The 17,252-nt window shown below is 61.5% G+C and overlaps 1 protein-coding gene across 3 annotated transcripts; it reads left to right on the forward strand.

Moving 5' to 3' along the window:
• The first annotated feature begins 445 nt into the window (after positions 1-445).
• GATA2 (GATA binding protein 2) lies at positions 446-14,877 on the forward strand. Of its 3 annotated transcripts, none has more exons than XM_061197355.1 (6): positions 446-464; positions 7,464-7,740; positions 8,156-8,797; positions 10,452-10,597; positions 12,428-12,553; positions 13,011-14,877. In XM_061197355.1, the coding sequence occupies exons 2-6, from the start codon at positions 7,512-7,514 to the stop codon at positions 13,308-13,310; spliced, it is 1,443 nt and encodes a 480-aa protein (XP_061053338.1). In that variant the 5' UTR covers positions 446-464; positions 7,464-7,511; the 3' UTR covers positions 13,311-14,877. The 3 variants fall into 3 exon arrangements, with proteins under 3 accessions (XP_061053338.1, XP_061053337.1, XP_061053336.1); XM_061197354.1 differs by lacking the exon at positions 446-464 and adding an exon at positions 4,445-4,722; XM_061197353.1 differs by lacking the exon at positions 446-464 and adding an exon at positions 6,603-6,804.
• The last annotated feature ends 2,375 nt before the right edge of the window (positions 14,878-17,252 follow it).

Raw genomic sequence — 17,252 nt, forward strand, 5'->3', positions numbered from 1 at the left:
CAGTTCCACAGATACTCCCCCCCAAGTGCACTTTCGGGGTCACATTCTGAAACGCCCACACACAATACACAAACTCTCCGGGACCCACAGTATAGAGACCCTCAATACATGAACTGTCTGAGACCCACACGAAGAAATGGACATACTAATAGACTCAGTTTTGCAGGCTTCCCTTCCCATGTGCTCACAAATGTACACACACACACACACACACACACGGGCACGCAGCCCAGAGCACATGCACAGGCAGTACAGTCACCGCCAGCTTCAAAGAAAAACCCACACACAGCAGATGCCCGCAGAGATGGCAGGCTGGACACACCTCCTCTCTGGGTGCACCTGGGCAGGGACTTCCCAGTCTTTCCAAGGCAAAGCACTTTCTCTTTGGGCCAAAGGTCCCCACAGCACTTTCACTCTCCCTGGGCAGCTGGGATGGGACTTCAGCTGCCTCGTTGAATCTCCTGGTAGGAACTTTGGAAGTTCAAGAACTAGACTTCCTAGCTCCCAAACCTAGGAGTTTCTTGGGGTGAAGACTTCCACACCCCAACTCCTCCACCCAGCCTTCCAAGGACAAGCCCTCTACTCCCTTCCTCCCTCCTCCCACTCGAGGGTTGCTTTGGGATGGGCCAGGGAGATGCCTCAAACTCCACTTCTAAAATGCTCTGGTGTGCTCTGGAGTTGGGGAGTTAGGGTGGGGTACAGGTGGGGCAGGGAGAGGGGCTTTGTCTACACTTAGCCAAGTCAGCCTGGAAGTGAGGCAGTTGTGTGTGTGCCAGGTGTGTGTGTGTGTGTGTCAAGCTACATTTGAGTGTGTGCACGTGCTCATGTCTGTGTGGCCCAGACCTCCTGCCTGAGGATGTCCACGCGGCCACAGCTGTGTGTGCTAACGCGTGTGCACGGATATGTGTGTGGCCGTGTGAGCACTCCTGAAGGCGGGTTAGAGGAGGAGGAGCAGGCGTCCGTGTGCGTGCGTGTGTGAGCGCCTGTGCCCACGGCTCTGGAGGTCCCCGGGGAGAGAGTCTCGGAAGAGAGACGGCCGGCCTTTCCGAGCGCGCATCCCGGAGAGCAGGGGTGCGCCTGTGTGTGCGCCCCTGCGAGGGCGGGAGTGGTCTGGAGTAGTGGCGAGTAGGGTGTGTGCGCCCTGAGTGCCTACCGCCCCTCGGCCCGCCGCCCGGCGGCTGGACCAGGGAGACGGGGCGCAGAACCCCGGGCACCCTCCTGCCCCCCTGCGGCGCTCCCGCCACCCCCACCTCAAAGTGCTGTCGAAATAAAAGCAGAGGCGCTGCGGGCGAGGGAGGGAGAGGCAGCAGGGGCGAGAGGAAGGCGGCGGGGCCAGCGCCGCCGGGGCACGCCGCTCAAGTCTATCTCCCGGCTGCCGTCGCCCCCACCCCAGCCGGCCCCCGTCATCCACCCGGCGAACAAAAGCGGCCCGACGCGCACCATGCGGCCGCTCGCCGCGCCGCCCGGGGCCCCCTGGTAACGCCGTCAGCCCGCGCGGGATCCTTTGGGCCCCGCTCGCTACGCACCGCGCTGTGCGCCCCGCTCCGCCCCGGCCCCGTCCGCCCGGGGGCGCCGCCCGCCGCATCTCGCTCGGTAAGTCGCCCCTTCTCCGCCTGGCCAGGGCCCTTCCAGCCCCCAGGCTCGGCCCAGCTGGCACCCTAATCGCGCGGTCCACCTGGCCCAGTGGCCCCTGACATGTGGCCTTCGGGGCTCGCCCTGGCTATACCAGCGCCTGGAACCCCAGGTCATAGGGGCCTAAACCTGAGGGAGCGTTTGGAGAGTTGTGGACAGCAGGCCCGCCTGGGGCCTGCCGCCTTCCCATTTCTCGGACGGAGCCATAGGCCTCGAGGCCCGGTTATTCCGAGACGCAAAGCCCCGCCCCGCCCAGCCCCAGTGCTGGGCCTTTTGTCTGGGCCGCCCCCCACCTCCGGGCTGCGGCGGCGATGCGCCCGAGCCGGGCCGCCGTTCGCCGGCTGCACCTGCCGGCTGGTCCCGTGCGCCGGCTTTGCGCGGCTTAACCCGGCGCGCTCCTGCGTGCGCCCCCGGGCGCCGCGCCCCGCGGCCCTTTATCCTGTGTGGCTGGGGTGTGGGTGGGGGAGAGCACGGGGTCTGGAAGTCTCCCCCCTGCCCCGAGCCGGAGTCGGAATCCTTTTAGTGGGATTTCAATAAGAATGGGGCCGCCGCGGTCTCGGGATCTGCCTCCGAGAGGCGGGAGGCGTAGACGGCAGCGGTCTGGTCTGTCTGGACCCAGGGCATTTAGAATCCTTCGGCGGAGGCCAGGCTTGAACTCCAGGTTGCCTCGGCCGCGAGGGGAAAGCTCTGGCGTTCAGGGCCCCCGGATGTGGCGGCCGCTCCTTTCCCGGAAAACACGGAAGGAAATTCGTTGTTTTGGAAAAAGCCACGTCTCCCGGGGTCGGGAACATCTGGCAGTGAGCTCTGGGTCTACGCAGGCACCTCGCGCTGGGATTCGTTCATGAGCAGGCAGGATTCGAGAAGCAGGTAGGGCCAGTGCGGCTGCCCAGGCGTCTGGGGAGCGTTTCCCAGCCGGGTTGACAAATTGCAAACAAATTGCGTCTAACGAAACGGATTTACCAGTTGTCCTCCTGCCGGGCTGCGGGGCTGCCAGGCCTCCGAGCACACCGTGGCAGTTCATGGAGGAGGGAGAAATGCGGCTCGATTGTCTGCAGGTCTCGGCAGGGCCCCTTGCTGTTGGGCTTGGAGGTGGCGGTTAGAACCTCGTAAGGAGATACAGGGTCTCCGAGGAGCCTCCACCCAGGGTGCGGACACGAGTAGGACGTTGGACCCTGGTCTTTACAATTCAAAAAGGCCCAGAAAACGGTTGGGGTGGGAGAATTAGCATGGAGGCGGGAGGAGAGGGAGACTTCAGATTTTGGGGGCTGGAAGTGAACCTGAAAGAGCGGGAGGGGCTGTTGGATCCCTGGTCCCCTCACTGGGGAGCCCCTCTGGAGGATGGCTGAGGCCCGAGAAGATCTGAGGCCTTGCCTTAGAGGGGACTTCTGAACCCCTCTGGCTAGAGCGGCCCCCACTTCCTCCTCAGTACCCCTGAAGGCACATTGCCAGTGAGGCCGCTGTGTTGCAAATTAAATATCCCTAAGGAAGGCAGCCCCTAAGCAAACGGATTTCTTTAAACACCCCCTCCACTGCTGGCCAATTAGATGCCCATAGGAAAAGGTGAGAATTAGGTTACAGAGAGAGGGCAAACTTACGGTCCCAGAGGGGCCGCCTCAGGTGAGCCAAATTTAAACAAAGGGCAGGGAGGGGAGGGTCGCACAGGATGGGGAAGACCTGGGCAGCTGAGTGCCGGGCCGGGGCCTTGAGGTTCTCTAGAACGGGGCTTCGGATCTCTGCACCCCCAGCTCCCGAGAAAGCACCCCGGGCGGCTCTGAGCCGCGTTCTGCTAGGGAATCTCCAGTCATTTGGAAAAGGTCGTTAGAAAATTCAGTTTTGCCGCTGCCCTTCCCCAGTCCTTTATAAAATCTTGTTCCCATGTAAGGAAAGTGACAGCTTTAGCGCGACCAAAGGGCAGCGGCCCGCATTTGCAACAATACTTGGGAGTGAACAAAAAGAAAAAGAAAAAAAAAAGGAAGGAAAAAAGGAACGTGTCCCTCTAAACGTGTTCTGGAGACCCCAAAGTCTGAGGCCGTAAACTGAAATAAATCCGCCCTCCGAAGCCCCGAGGATGCCCACCCCAGCCCATCCTGGGAGCTGACCTGACCCTCCCTGGAGGTTTGTTCCATCCGAAGTGATGAGATGGTCTCGCTGCCCGGTGGGCATGGCGCCTGGTTATGTCCATCGGTCTGTCTGGCAGACACACTCACCAGCGGGACCCCCCCCCCATTATTGGCCAGCTAGGGGCCCTGGGGCCTGGTGCCCTGCTTTTCTCTCCCAGGCGGGTTCGTTCCTGCTGGAGAACGCAGCAGTCCCGCGTCCAACGCAGGAGCTCCAACCAATGAGGAGGCCTCAGCCAAGACGGCTGCCTGCCTGCCTTTTGCAGGGAGGCAACCCCACGGCCTCGAGAGACCCTGGCAGGGTTCCCCTTTCCCTTTTTTTCTCTAGGCCCGGATTGCGGGAAGGGAGGCTGGTGCGGATCTCCCGAGGCCCCTGCTCGAGCATTGCTTAACTGCCCTGCTAAGCTCCTCTTCGCGGCGATTTTCTGAGCCGCCGATCGGGGTAATTAAATCCCCGCCCGCGCTCCGTGCTGCGCCAGGCCGGCGGGCAGCGCAGGGCTGCCGTTCGGGCAGGGGCCCACCCGGGCGGGTCACCTCCATCCCGGCAGTGGGCAGGACGCTGCCCCGGAGGGGCTTCAGGCTGCCCCGGAGGAGCTTGAAGCCGAGCTCGCGGTGATGAAACTGCAGACCCACCCAGAACCGGAGATAATTTGAACCGCGCCTTTGGGGGGAAAAAGGCGATTACCTGCTTTCCTGAGGGCTCGGAACGACCACCTCCCTGCGAGCCGAGGCTCCGATCGCGGCCCCGCGGCAAGCTTCCGCTCGGCTCCGGCGTTCACCGCCTCGCGGCCGGCCTGAGGGTCGGGGGCCTCCCGCGCTCGGTCCTGGGGTTTGAGCTCCTGTGGGGCAGCCTTGCCGGACACGGGGGATTGTCCCCGGGGCCGTGTTGTCTTTGAGAAGCTCCTGCTGGGCTCCGAGGCGACGAAACAGGCTGGAGGCTTCGCGGCGATCGCGTTTTACGCGTTGATGAATCGTAAGCTAAAGGCGGGGAGGAGAAACAGACGTACGGAGAGAGAGCGGGTCTGGGCCAGACCGCACGCGTTTCGGGGCGCGCGAACAGGGAGGCACGGAGGCCGCTCACCTGCCCGGTCCGGCTGCCGAGCCCCGGCGCCCGCGGCCTCGAGCTCCCGTTCCCGGCCCCGGCGCGCCTTACTCGGCGGGCGCCGGCCTCCTCTCCCGCAGACCGGAGTTTCGAGAAGCCCGGGCCCCGCGCGCCTTGGAGCGGAGCGGAGCGGGAGGCGCGCGGGCGGCCAGGGTAGACGGGCCCCAAGGGCCGGAGACGCGCGGGTTCCCAGCGGGATGGGGCTCTGCACCCCTGTCCCCGCGCCTTTACCTGCGCCAGGGCCTCGGACAGACGAACGGACAGCCGGACGCAGAGGCAGGAGGAGGCCCCCAGCCCGAGCCCGCGCCCCCTTGGCGCTGCCCAGAGCTGGCCTGGGAGAGGGTGACGGGGGCGCGCCGGCGGAGCCGGGCCTGGCCTGGTGCCCCCCGAGCCGAGGGGACCGAGGGCTTTCCTCCCTCCTCAGATTATTAAAAAGTTCATTTCCTGGCGAATCGGGTGACGTCAGGGGCCCGGCGTCGCGGTGGCGGGGCTGCCCGGCCGGAGAAGCCGCCTCCAGTTACCCAATTACCGACTGTCAATCCCGCCGCCCCTCCCCCCACCCTCCTGGGGGTGGCCAGGACCCCGGCCCTCCCCCCTGCTGCGGACCCACCTAGCATCCCTCTGGGCTTCTACCCCCGAGAGCCGTGGACCAGCGAGGGGAGGGGGCTGGAGGATGTCGATTACTCCCTATTACCCCCGCACCTGTCCCTTCATCCCCCCCCATTTTTTTTGTTCCCGACCCCCATCCTGGGCCGTAGGCTCCCTTCAAGCCTCGGTCTCTTCCGTCTGTCTATACAATGGGAGAGAGCAAAGAGATTTGTGCACCCGGCCCACTTCACCCACATAGCCGGATCTCTGGATTGTAGGCTTGTGGAGAGCAGTTCCAGGTGACTTAGGGGACGGAGTTCTCAGACCACCATCTCCCTCTCCCCAGGGGCCGCCTTAGGGACCCCCCCCCCTTCGCGAGGAAAAAAATGCCTCCTCCTGCCCGGAGGCGTCTCCTTCGAGCCGGCGCCGGCGCCAGTCCGGGTCTGCACGGCCTCGCCCCAGGCAGTTCGGCCCGTTGGTCTGCGAAGGCCACGCCCGGGAAGGGGACGCCCCCTCCCCCTCTCCGGAGCTGCCAGCCAGGCCACCTCCACCAGGTCCGGCCGTCCTAAGAGGCCTCTTGTCCGAGGCCCAGGTGCCCACGGGGGCCCTGTAGTTCCTGCCCCTCACCGATCCTGCTGTCCCGCAGCAGTCCTCCCACCCCACCCCCTACCCCCCGCTTAGCCAGAGCCCCAGTTGGGGGAGGGAACGGTCTCGGTAGGTAGTTGGACTCCCATGGCCACGTTCAGTGGTAAAGGAGGTGGGATCCGAGAGAGTGGAAGGGCTGGGGTCCCGGGGAGAGGACACCCAAACACCCAGAGGGTGCGCGGCCCAGGCTCCCGGGGAGGGGGCCCAGTTGGAGGTTAGTTACTGGGAGGAGGGCCCGGAGGTTAAGGGAACCAAGAGTGTCCGCAAGAGGGGGCGCACAGTCGGCCCGCGGGGTGCGGGTCCTGGGGGGAACGTCGGCAGCAGGGGCCGCCGGGAGGGCGCGGGGAGGAGGCGGGCAGGCGCAGGGGGGCAGGCCCGCGGGTCCGTCCGGGAGTACAGGGGACCGGGAGTTGCGGGCGCAGCCAATGGGGGGGCGGAGGCTGGGCGGCGCGCGGCGCTGATTGGCTGGCGCGGGCTTCTTAGGCGTGCGCGGCCCCCGCTTCATGTCTGTGCAGGAGTCGCGAGCTGGCGCCAGGGCGGCCGGAGGATGCAGAGGGGCCGGAGCCGGGCGGGCCGGAGGCCGAGCCGCACGCTGACCCCCGCTCCCACCCCGTGAGCCCCGCCATCCGCTCGACGCGCCGTCCCTGAGCCCGCCGCCCCCCGGGCTCCCGCCCGTGCTGCCCGCTCCGAGGCCGCGCCCCCTCCCGCGGCGCTGCGTGTGTAAGTTTGGGCTTCGAGAGCGGGCCGGGGGCCTGGGGCGCGCCGTGCTCTGAGAGGTCACTGCGGGGGCCTGGGCCCCGCGGGCCAGGCTGCGGGTGACTGCTTTGGTGTGCCTCGGTGAGAGGTCCTGCTCGTGTCGCCGGGGAGTGCGCGCGGGGGGTGGGGGTGGGCTGGCTCTGGGCTCGTGGGGCAGCGTGTGTGTTTGGGGAGGCGAGGTCAGTCCGTGTCAGCGCCAAGTGTAGTTCTGTGCGTGTCGCTAGTATCATGTGCCCCCGTGGGTGCTCGGGCGCCTGTCTTCAACTTCCAGCCCGTGTTTATGTGTTTGTGTACAGGGCTGGTGCGAGGGTGGGGGGGCGGTGAGCGTCTGGCTGAAGTGCGACTCTGCGCGTTTGTTGGGGCCGCTGGTGTCGGTGCTTGGCCCCGCGTGTGACCCCGTGCGCACAAGTGCGTGGCTCCGGGACCCGGGTCACCGTGGGAGCGTGCGTGGCTGAGCCGGCTCCCCCACCCTCCTTTCGTTTTGAGCTTTGGGCTTTCCTCCCAGCCGGGACCGGTCCGCGGCTGAACTCGGCTGGGGCGCAGCGGCGCGCGGGACGCCGTGTGGCGGGCTTTGGGGGTGTCGGGCCGTGGGGGCGCCCCTCACGCCCCCTTCCGTCGTGCAGGGACGCCACCACCGCCTCCGCCCAGGTCCCGGGCCTCCGCCGCCGGCCATGGAGGCGGCTCCGGAACAGCCGCGCTGGATGGCGCACCCCGCCGTGCTGAACGCTCAGCACCCAGACCCGCACCACCCGGGCCTGGCGCACAGCTACATGGAGCCCGCGCAGCTGCTGCCTCCCGACGAGGTGGACGTCTTCTTCAACCACCTCGACTCGCAGGGCAACCCGTACTACGCCAACCCGGCCCACGCGCGGGCGCGCGTCTCCTACAGCCCCGCGCATGGTGAGCCGGGGCCCGTGGGTGACTGGGAGCCCAAACGCCGAGCGCCCGGCGCGGGAGGGGACGAGGCCCGGCTGCCTGCTTCCCGGATGTGGGATCCGCAGGAATCGGAGCAGCTGAGAAATCGGGCCGAGAAAGGAGCGGGCAGCGGCCTCTTGGGGAGGGTCTGGGCCCCGTAGGGCTTCTGCCCGTCTCCAGCTGGCCTGTGAGGGTTTCCTCCAGGCTTGTCCGGGGGTCCTTGTGTGCCACTTGTTCTTCCGCTCCGGACGGACATTCCTGACTATTGCCGGTTGGGGTGTTACAGTTCTGGTTTTCTTTGGGGAGGGGTCACTTGGTTGTGGGGAGTTGTGGCCCTGTGTGTCCGTGTCCCGGCTCGGCGCAGCCTCGTGCACCCTGACCCCTCTCCCTCCCCCCGCAGCCCGGCTGACCGGAGGCCAGATGTGCCGCCCACACTTGTTGCACAGCCCGGGGCTGCCCTGGCTGGACGGGGGCAAAGCAGCCCTCTCCGCGGCTGCAGCACATCACCACAACCCCTGGACCGTGAGCCCCTTCTCCAAGACGCCGCTGCACCCCGCGGCTGCCGGAGGCCCCGGAGGCCCCCTCTCTGTGTACCCAGGGGCAGGGGGTGGGAGCGGGGGAGGCACTGGCAGCTCTGTGGCCTCCCTCCCCCCGACTGCAGCCCACTCGGGCTCCCACCTCTTCGGCTTCCCACCCACGCCACCCAAAGAAGTGTCTCCCGACCCCAGCACCACTGGGGCTGCCTCCCCAGCCTCCTCCTCCGCAGGGGGTGGTGCGGCCCGGGGGGAGGACAAGGACGGCGTCAAATACCAGGTGTCACTGACGGAGAGCATGAAGATGGAAAGCGGCAGTCCCCTGCGCCCAGGCCTGGCTGCCATGGGCACCCAGCCTGCCACACACCACCCAATCCCGACCTACCCCTCCTATGTGCCGGCCACCGCCCACGACTACAGCAGCGGGCTCTTCCACCCTGGAGGCTTCCTGGGTGGCCCGGCCTCCAGCTTCACCCCTAAGCAGCGGAGCAAGGCACGCTCGTGCTCAGGTAAAGGCAGGGCCAGGGACCTAGTGGAAGTGGGGACGGTTTGTGCTTTGCGGGGGAGGGGGCCGTGATATGGGAGATGGGGCAGTGTCGGTGTCCTATATCCGGGATGGGTGACGTCCCTCTCTAATGGCCCCCAGCAGATCTTTGAGACCCCAGAACGGGGGACAAGGAACCCTAAAACTTTTGCCCTTTTCTTAAGTGTTCCTGGTGGCCCCAAAGTTTATTGCCCTTCCCCACTCCTCACCCTTCCCTCCAAGGTTGGCCACTGTCCGACCAGAACACAGAACGGGAATCCCCTTTTCCCCTCCCTGAGTCTTAAGTGAAAATTCGAGCAGCCTCATGACTTAGCATGTGAGAGAATGCAATATGCAGGTGAGAGCAGTGAGGCGGTGTATACGTGTGTGTACGTGTGTGCGTGCTATGGGTGCACTCAGCCCTTCCCAGAGGCTCCAGACCCTTGAGGAATCTGGATCTCCGACTTCATCAGTCTGGTCTTGGGATTTCGATGGCTCCCAATCTTCTTGGGAGATTCCACCGCCCCCCCCCCCACCGCCCCAGGCAAAATTCCCAGGACCTGATCCCGCTCCCTGCCCCCTGGCATGTCCTTCATTCTCCCTCCCTGAGGGCTGGAGTGAGGGGAAGGAGCTGGAGGTGCCTCTGCCCCTTTGCTGCGGGAACTGGCTGGGACCGGGCTGGGTTTGTGCAGGAATGCGGCTGCAGAGCAGACGCCGCTGTGGCTGGTGTGGGGCTCCTGCTGTCCACACCTCCTTCCAATCCCTTTAAGACAGGGAAGAGGAAGATTTTTAAAACTTTTGCTGCGGAGTCCAGAAACCGCCTTTTCTTGCCCGTATGGACTGACAGCTTAGTTTAAACTAAATGGGGAGAAATGTCCGGGGTAACATCATGCTAAGGCAGCTGTGTGGCTCCAGCCTGCCGCCGCCAGCGCCCACTCCGGTCCCACCTCGGGGCCCTGTTTTGCTCAGACCAGCTCGCTTGCCTTTAATTAGTCCTTTCTCCCAAATTTGTTTTACATTCTATCTGAATTCCAGATGGCCTTTTAACAACAACAAAACAAAATACCACCACCACCAGCAACAGACCAAGGTCACTTAGCCTACTCAGCCTCAAAAAACGAAAGGGCTTATTATTTATTTCATTTTAAAGAACAGCAACTTCCACCCCGGTCCAGGGCCTCGGCGGAAGGCAGGGAGGTGGGGGATTGAGAAGGAAGTGACCGTGGACGGAGGGACGGAGAACAGAAAGACGGGGCTGAGGACACAGGACGGGGAGCAGGGACGCCACTGGGGAGAAAGGACAGGGACAGAAGAGGAGAGGGACTAGAAAGGGGGCCGAGTCCTCCCAGCCAAGCCAGCTCAAGCTGGCGACTCGTGCCCCCGCCTTGCTGCCGTCGGCAGGCAAAGTTTGCTGTAAATACCCTGTCCCCGTGCTGAGGATCCCTGGGGCCCTGGCCGCACTCCTCCCTCCCGCCCCATTCCCCTGCCTTAAGCTCCTCTCCGAATCCCACCTCCGGGGTCCCTCTTCCCGCCAGGCTGGAACTAAAAGTCACACCCTGAAGCAGCCTGGCTGGCCCGCCGGCCCCCTCCGGTGACTCTGTCGGTTGAACGGGCTGGTGTCTCCCCCTGTCCCCTTTTAGAAGGCCGGGAGTGTGTCAACTGCGGGGCCACGGCTACCCCTCTCTGGCGGCGGGACGGCACCGGGCACTACCTGTGCAACGCCTGCGGCCTCTACCACAAGATGAACGGGCAGAACCGGCCGCTGATCAAGCCCAAGCGGAGATTGGTAGGAGCGGGCAGCCCGGGCTGGGGGGCTGCCGGGGGGCGTCGACCTGGGCGGGAGCTGACAGTTAGTTACAAAAAAACAAACCTTCAAATACAGGTGCTCTGTCGCTTGAACTCTCATCATTAAAATCACTTGGGTGTCAGTTGGGGTTGCCCTGCTTTTAGGCTAGATTTTTTTCAGGCCAGATTTCCCCTCTGCAGCCCACCTGGTACCTTCAGGGATCCCCCGAACTTGAGCATCCAGGGGCCCAAGTCCGGTCCCCTGGCCTCTGTTAAACTCCTTTTAAAAATAGGGCCGTGAAGTAATTTTCCTTGTAGCCCAGGCTGCTCTCCCTGGCTTCCCCACACAGTCTCCTCACGCTTATTTAAATAAAACACACACACCAACCACCAAAAAAAACCTGCCCTTTATTATTTTTCCATGGAGTCACCTATACTGTGTATTTTCATTTGAGTGATTTAAAAAAAATGCCCTTTCGGATCTCCTGCCGGAGTTTCCTATCCGGACATCTGCAGCCCAAAGATAAGGAAACTTCGCGTATCTGTTTCCGGACTCCGCCAGTTTTCAGTCTCTCCTCGGCTCAGTCCTGCCTCTCGCTGGGCTGTTTTGAAACTTCTAATACCCTCCACTCTGCAAATAATGCGTAAAATGCTAAGAATAATAAATATATTTTTTCAGGGCGAAGTGATTTATGAGGCTTAAATCGCTTGCTGCTTCGGGGGCCCCCTTTTTTTTTTCCCTGGAGCGAGGGCGGGGTGAGGGCCCGGGGGGAGGATGCGGGCTTGGTCCCTGAGTCAGAATTCCAGCTTCAGGCTGCTTACTCACCCTCACCCCTCCCCACCCCCGTGGCTGCAGGCCGGCCCCTCTGGACCAGGCTGGGGCCTGGGGCCACTCCCGCCTCCCACCCCCACCCCTGCTGCCCTCGGTTCCCTGGGAAGTGCTCTTGTGGGTTTGGAGAGGGCTTTCTGCTTTCTGGGGTAAAGACTCTCTTGCCTCTTCTCTTGGGAGCCTTCAGCTCCCTTCTCCAGAAACCAGACGTTTCCAGGTCACCTCTGCCCTGCATTTCCTGAGGGGCTAGGGGGCAGTTAGAACTCAGGATTGGGGTATGGGGTGCTGGATAGATAGATAGACCGGTATTGTCCAACAAAGCTGTGAAGATGGACACTTTGTAGGTCTGCCCCGTCCACTATGGTTGCTTCTAGCTCGTGTTGGGACTAGTGATCCTTTGAAATGTGGCTGGTGCAATTGAAGGAACTGAATTAAATTGTAGTTCAATTAAAATGGCCCAGGGCTAGTGGCTACTGCATTGGACACTGCAGCTCGACTCCCTGAGCATTTCACATCCCTGCCCTGGGCAGCTGCCGGGCCCCCTCCTCTGGCCTCAGGGGTTCAGACACGCCCAGGATTATGGGTTTTGTGGGAGTGCAGCTCCAGACCCAGGTGCTCCAGGGGGACCAGCCAGCCTTCTAAACCAAAGACCCCTTCTCAGAGCCTCAGTTTCCCCATCTGTAGCGTTAGATTGTTTGTTTGGTGATCGGGGAAGGTGGCTACTTTTTCCTTCCAGCTCTTGCAACCCCTTTGATTCTGAGATCAGGCTTCAGAGAGTCCTTTATTCTAAAGTTCTGTGATGGTTTAGAGCTCAGATTCTAGAATTCCACGGCTCTGAGATGCCTTGATTCCCCTGTGAGATTTGCTGCTCCTGGGCTAAGCTGGTGGGGGCCGGGGTGGCGCGAGGGTCTGGGAGGGGGTGGCGCGAGGGTCTGGGAGGAGGTGGGGGGGCGTGGGAGCCCAGCCTGCTGACGCCACCTCTCCCCTCCCCTCCCCTCCCAGTCGGCCGCCAGGAGAGCGGGCACCTGTTGTGCAAATTGTCAGACGACAACCACCACCTTATGGCGCCGAAACGCCAACGGGGACCCTGTCTGCAACGCCTGTGGCCTCTACTACAAGCTGCACAATGTGAGTCCGCCCTGCCTGGCCTGCCCCCCCTCCCGGGGGACCGCTGCGCTTTGTGCTGCCAGGAGAGGCCTCGGCGGCAATCTCCAGCGTGGCTTGGCTTGGGAAGCTGCCCTGAGCGCCAGAAGGGCTTCCCACAAGGGGGGCAAGCTGGCTGGGAGGATGGGAGGGGCAGGGGCCGGTGGGTCGAGGAAAGCGGTATCTCGGCTTTGGGGTGGGGTTTGGCGGTGTGGCTCCATGGGGGGTGGCGGCGCTGGCATTTCGTAGGCCAAACGCCCTGCAGGCTGCCGGGCAGCCCCACGCGGTGAAAGGCACCTTTCTCAAGATGGCAGTGGTGCTGGCGAGAAGACCGTGGTGGGCAGTGGGCCTTTGGAAGTGGGGCCCCCTGTGTGAGCTGGGGGTGGGATTCTCGCTCTGGGAAGGGAGCTCCACCCACTGAAAGCTCCGTGGTTGCCCCCAGGTGAACAGGCCACTGACCATGAAGAAGGAAGGCATCCAGACTCGGAACCGGAAGATGTCCAACAAGTCCAAGAAGAACAAGAAGGGGGCCGAGTGCTTTGAGGAGCTGTCCAAGTGCATGCAGGAGAAGGCGTCCCCCTTCAGCGCGGCTGCCCTGGCCGGACACATGGCGCCTGTGGGCCACCTCCCGCCCTTCAGCCACTCGGGACACATCTTGCCCACCCCAACGCCCATCCACCCCTCCTCCAGCCTGTCCTTCGGCCACCCCCACCCATCCAGCATGGTGACCGCCATGGGCTAGGGACCGCCCCCCATGGACAGACAGACAGATGCCGAGGAAGGCGCTCCCGGGACGGGGGGCGGGGACCAGACCCTCAGCTGCCCGTCCTTCCCCGGAGACTGATGCTGCCCTGCCAGCCCAGCCGGAGCCCCACGCTGCCTCACCTGTGGGCCCGTCGGCCATCACTGTGAAGATGCTCCCTGGGCTGGGAGGCTGCCTCTGCCTCCCAGGTGGGGCCTCCGCCACGGATAACTGTTTGTTTGGCGAGCGGAAAGGACGACTTTATGAAGACTGGGGGCAAGGGACACACGAAGGAAACCGCGTCGTAGAAGGAAAAGGGAGTAGGCAAAAGTAATTTATTTTGCTCGTTTCTCACCAGGACTGGGAGACTTGGGCGGTCTGAGCTGCCCCAAGTTCGCGGGGCTTCCTCGGCGCCAAGTGCCACTTGACCGTTCCCCGTGCCCGGCTGTGGGGGCAGGTCTTCGGGGACCTCGGCCCGCACCCTCTCCACTGGCTCCCTCTCTGAAAGCGCTGAACCCAGGCTGGGCTGAGCCAATCCAGAGGGGCCGCGGCCGGGCGCCGAGGGCAGAGACAATCACGGGCGGTCCCGCGCAGATTCCCAGGCCGGGGCTGGGTCACAGGAAGGAAACATTTTCTTGAGAGGGGAAGCGTCTCTCCGATTGCTCCCCTGGCTCTGAGGCTGAGGCTGGGGGTGACCCGTGCGCCCTAGACGGGTCTGAGCTACAGCCACCTCCTCTGCCCGGCGGACCCCTGTACATACATCCTCCTGCTAACCCCTAAACCCCCTCCTCTCCAACTCTGAGACAAAAGAAAGAAGAAAATGTTAAAAACAACAACAACAACAAAAAACTACATAAGCTTAACTCGCCGATGAGTTAGTCGTTTTATTTTTAAACTCTTTTTGGGTCCAGTCAATTGTACGTTGCCACGAAAGCCCTTGCTATGGAAAGGAATAAAGCCTACAAACCAAGGCTGTAGCTTCACAATTATTTTTGGAAAAGTTCTCAGATCTCACGGCCCTAGAACGGGGAGCCAGGGGCCAGGGGTGGGGCCTTGGCTGCTCTTGGCTTCCAGGGGGCTGACCTGGCAGGTGGCGAAGGCAGGAGCTGGGGGTGGGTCAGAGCCAGGACCGAGGGAGAGGCCACGACCCTGCTGGGTCCTGGGAGATGCCAGGGTTCTGCTCTGCTTTGCTGTGGCTGTCTGGATCCTTCCCAAGGTACAGCTGTACATAACTGTGTCCGAGCTTAGATTCTGTATGCGGCAGTGGCAGGGTGCAGTGGCCAGCAAGGACCCGGTCCAGAAAGAGGGTTGTGCTGATGTAGTCCAAGTGCAATATGGGGGGCACCACAGCCAGAAGTAACTTATTTTGTACTAGTATCCGCATAGGAAAAAGAATCGGCAGTATTTTCTGGTCTTATGTTTTATTTGGCTTGTTTTATTTTGGATTAGTGAACTAAGTTATTGTTGATTATGTACAACATTTATATATTGTCTGTAAAAATTGTATGCTATCTTCCTATTCCTTCAAAGTGAAAACTGTTAAGAGTAATAAAATACTTTTTGTGAATGCCTCTGGCCTGTCTTGTGGGCTCCTGGGGCTCCTGAGTCCCAGGTGCCGAGATCATTAATACAGAATCAGTCCTACAGCCTGTGATTTGGATGGAAGGGCCCCTGGAATAGGAGAGGGGCCCTGTCTGGCCGGGGTCTGAGATCCTGACCCTCCTCCCCTGAATTGCTCCCGTCTGAATTCTCTCATTACCACCTAGCGGGGGTCCTGGCTGGGTGGATACCGCGGAGGCTCAGGAAGGCTATGGGTTCTGCAGCCTTTAGCCCACGTTCTGACCCTTTTCCTAAGGGCTCACACACAGAACCCAGCAAGGACTGATCCCCCTCCCAATGCCATCCTCTTCCTTCCAGGTGTCAGTCAGCTCTTGTGTCTGAGCCACCTGGTCACCAGTATTCATGTTCATTGACGAACCTGGTCACCAGTGTCTTTGATCACTGATGTCACTGATTGCTGTCCTCTTTGATCAGTGATATCGGTTATTGGAGACAGTCATCATGACTGAGACTCATCAATGACATGTCTCATCACCGGAGCCTGTGACCACAGACATCTGATGACCAACAACTGATCACCAACACGTGACCACCAATATTTCATCAATGCCCTCTGATCAGTGATGTGTCTGATCACTGACATCCACAAAATGTGACCACCAGTGTCTCCAGTGACCGACCTTGCTCACCAATAATATGTCTGATCATGAATATCTCTTACCACCAATGTTCCATACCTATTCACCAATATTTCTATCCAATGTGTCTAGTTGCTAACATCTGATAACCACCGTGTCTGTGATCGTCGGTACCTCTCATCACCCATGTTCCTGATGACCGGCGTGCTGGTCACCACTGCACCCTGTCACTAATGTCCTAGGTCATCAAGAAGTATGACCACCAGTGTCACTGATCAATATTTTTCTAATCAATGACAGATCTGATCACTCATATGGGATCAGCATCTCCAAGCACACAATTTCTCATCACTAATGTCTTTTTAGCAATGTCCTTGGTCACTTTTCTCCAATCACCAACATCTCTAACCAACAATGTACGTGATGGCCAATGCCCCTGATCTTGGAATCCTCTTACCATCAAGTTTTCTGACTACCAACATGGTCACCATGACACTGGTTACTAATAACCCTGACTGCTCAGTGCTCATCATCGTGTCCTACTTCGGTGGTCGCTGGGTCTTCTCATCTTCCAAGTCCCTGATGACCAATGTCCCTTATACCCCGATCGCCAACCTCCCTGGTCATCGGTATCACCAGTCACCTGTGTCTCTGATCACTTGATTCTCTAACCATCAACGCCTCTGATCCCCAGAAGATCACACACCACCAAGATCTCTGGGTGGCTCATCATTGACTCTGACCACCAATATCTCCTCTACCCTTGATTATCGAATACATGACACCAATGCTCCCGTCACATCCTCACTCCCCCCATGTTCCTGGTGTATGATTAATGATATCGCCAACCAAAGATCACTCTGATCACCAAGATCTCTGTGCCACGTTTGAATGACACCGTCTCCCCATGACTTGTGCCACCGTCCCTGACCCTAATCATCATCATTTCTGCTCCCCGGGTCCTGATGGTATTTGATGGTCAACCTCTTGCTCCAAGCAGCCCTCAAGTCCCCTGTCCCAGGAGGCTCCCCTTTCATCCTCCTCATCCCAGACTGTGTGCCGGCAGGGGGTCACTCGGGGCTGGGGAGGCGATGGTCCTGTGAAGGCCAGAGATGGGGGAGCATCCCTGGGACTCTGCCTCAGGACGCCTCTGCCCCTGCTGTGCCACTGCTACCCTGCCCATGTCCTTTCTGTGGAGAAGGGAAACAGAGCAAGCAGGAACCAGCTCAGGTGTGTAGCTGGGTGGGCACTGCCCGCCCATCTCAAAGTGCAGGTGCCCTGGGCCCTCTCAGGCCTCCTCAGCAGCTCCCCTTCCAGCCCTTCCCCAGCTCATGGCGTTCTGGCCTCCCCTCCTGGCAGCCGTGGCCACAGCGAGGGCAGGGGTGGTCCTGCTCGCCTGTGCCCTGGCTCGTGAGAGCGTCTATCAGATCATGCATCCAAGTGCACGCACATGCGTGCCCGATGAACACTGAGACGCCAGGCACTGCTCTGGGTGTGGGGACCACACGGCACACGAGACAAGCAAGAGTCTCTGTGCTTGGGCAGCTTACATCCTAGGCAGTGAGCACCGTGGCGACCCGGTGTGGCCTCTGGCAGACGGGCCTACCCGCCGGGCCTGAATCCAGAGCCTGGGCCAGAACCTGGAGTCCAGAACTTAGAGACCCAGAGAGTCTGCACCCCAGAACTCAGGAGCCAGAGCCCAAACACAGAGCACTGAGCCTTACCCCCAAATCCAGAACTTAGG

Source organism: Eubalaena glacialis, chromosome 7 (assembly GCF_028564815.1).
Source record: "Eubalaena glacialis isolate mEubGla1 chromosome 7, mEubGla1.1.hap2.+ XY, whole genome shotgun sequence".
NCBI lineage: Eukaryota > Metazoa > Chordata > Mammalia > Artiodactyla > Balaenidae > Eubalaena > Eubalaena glacialis.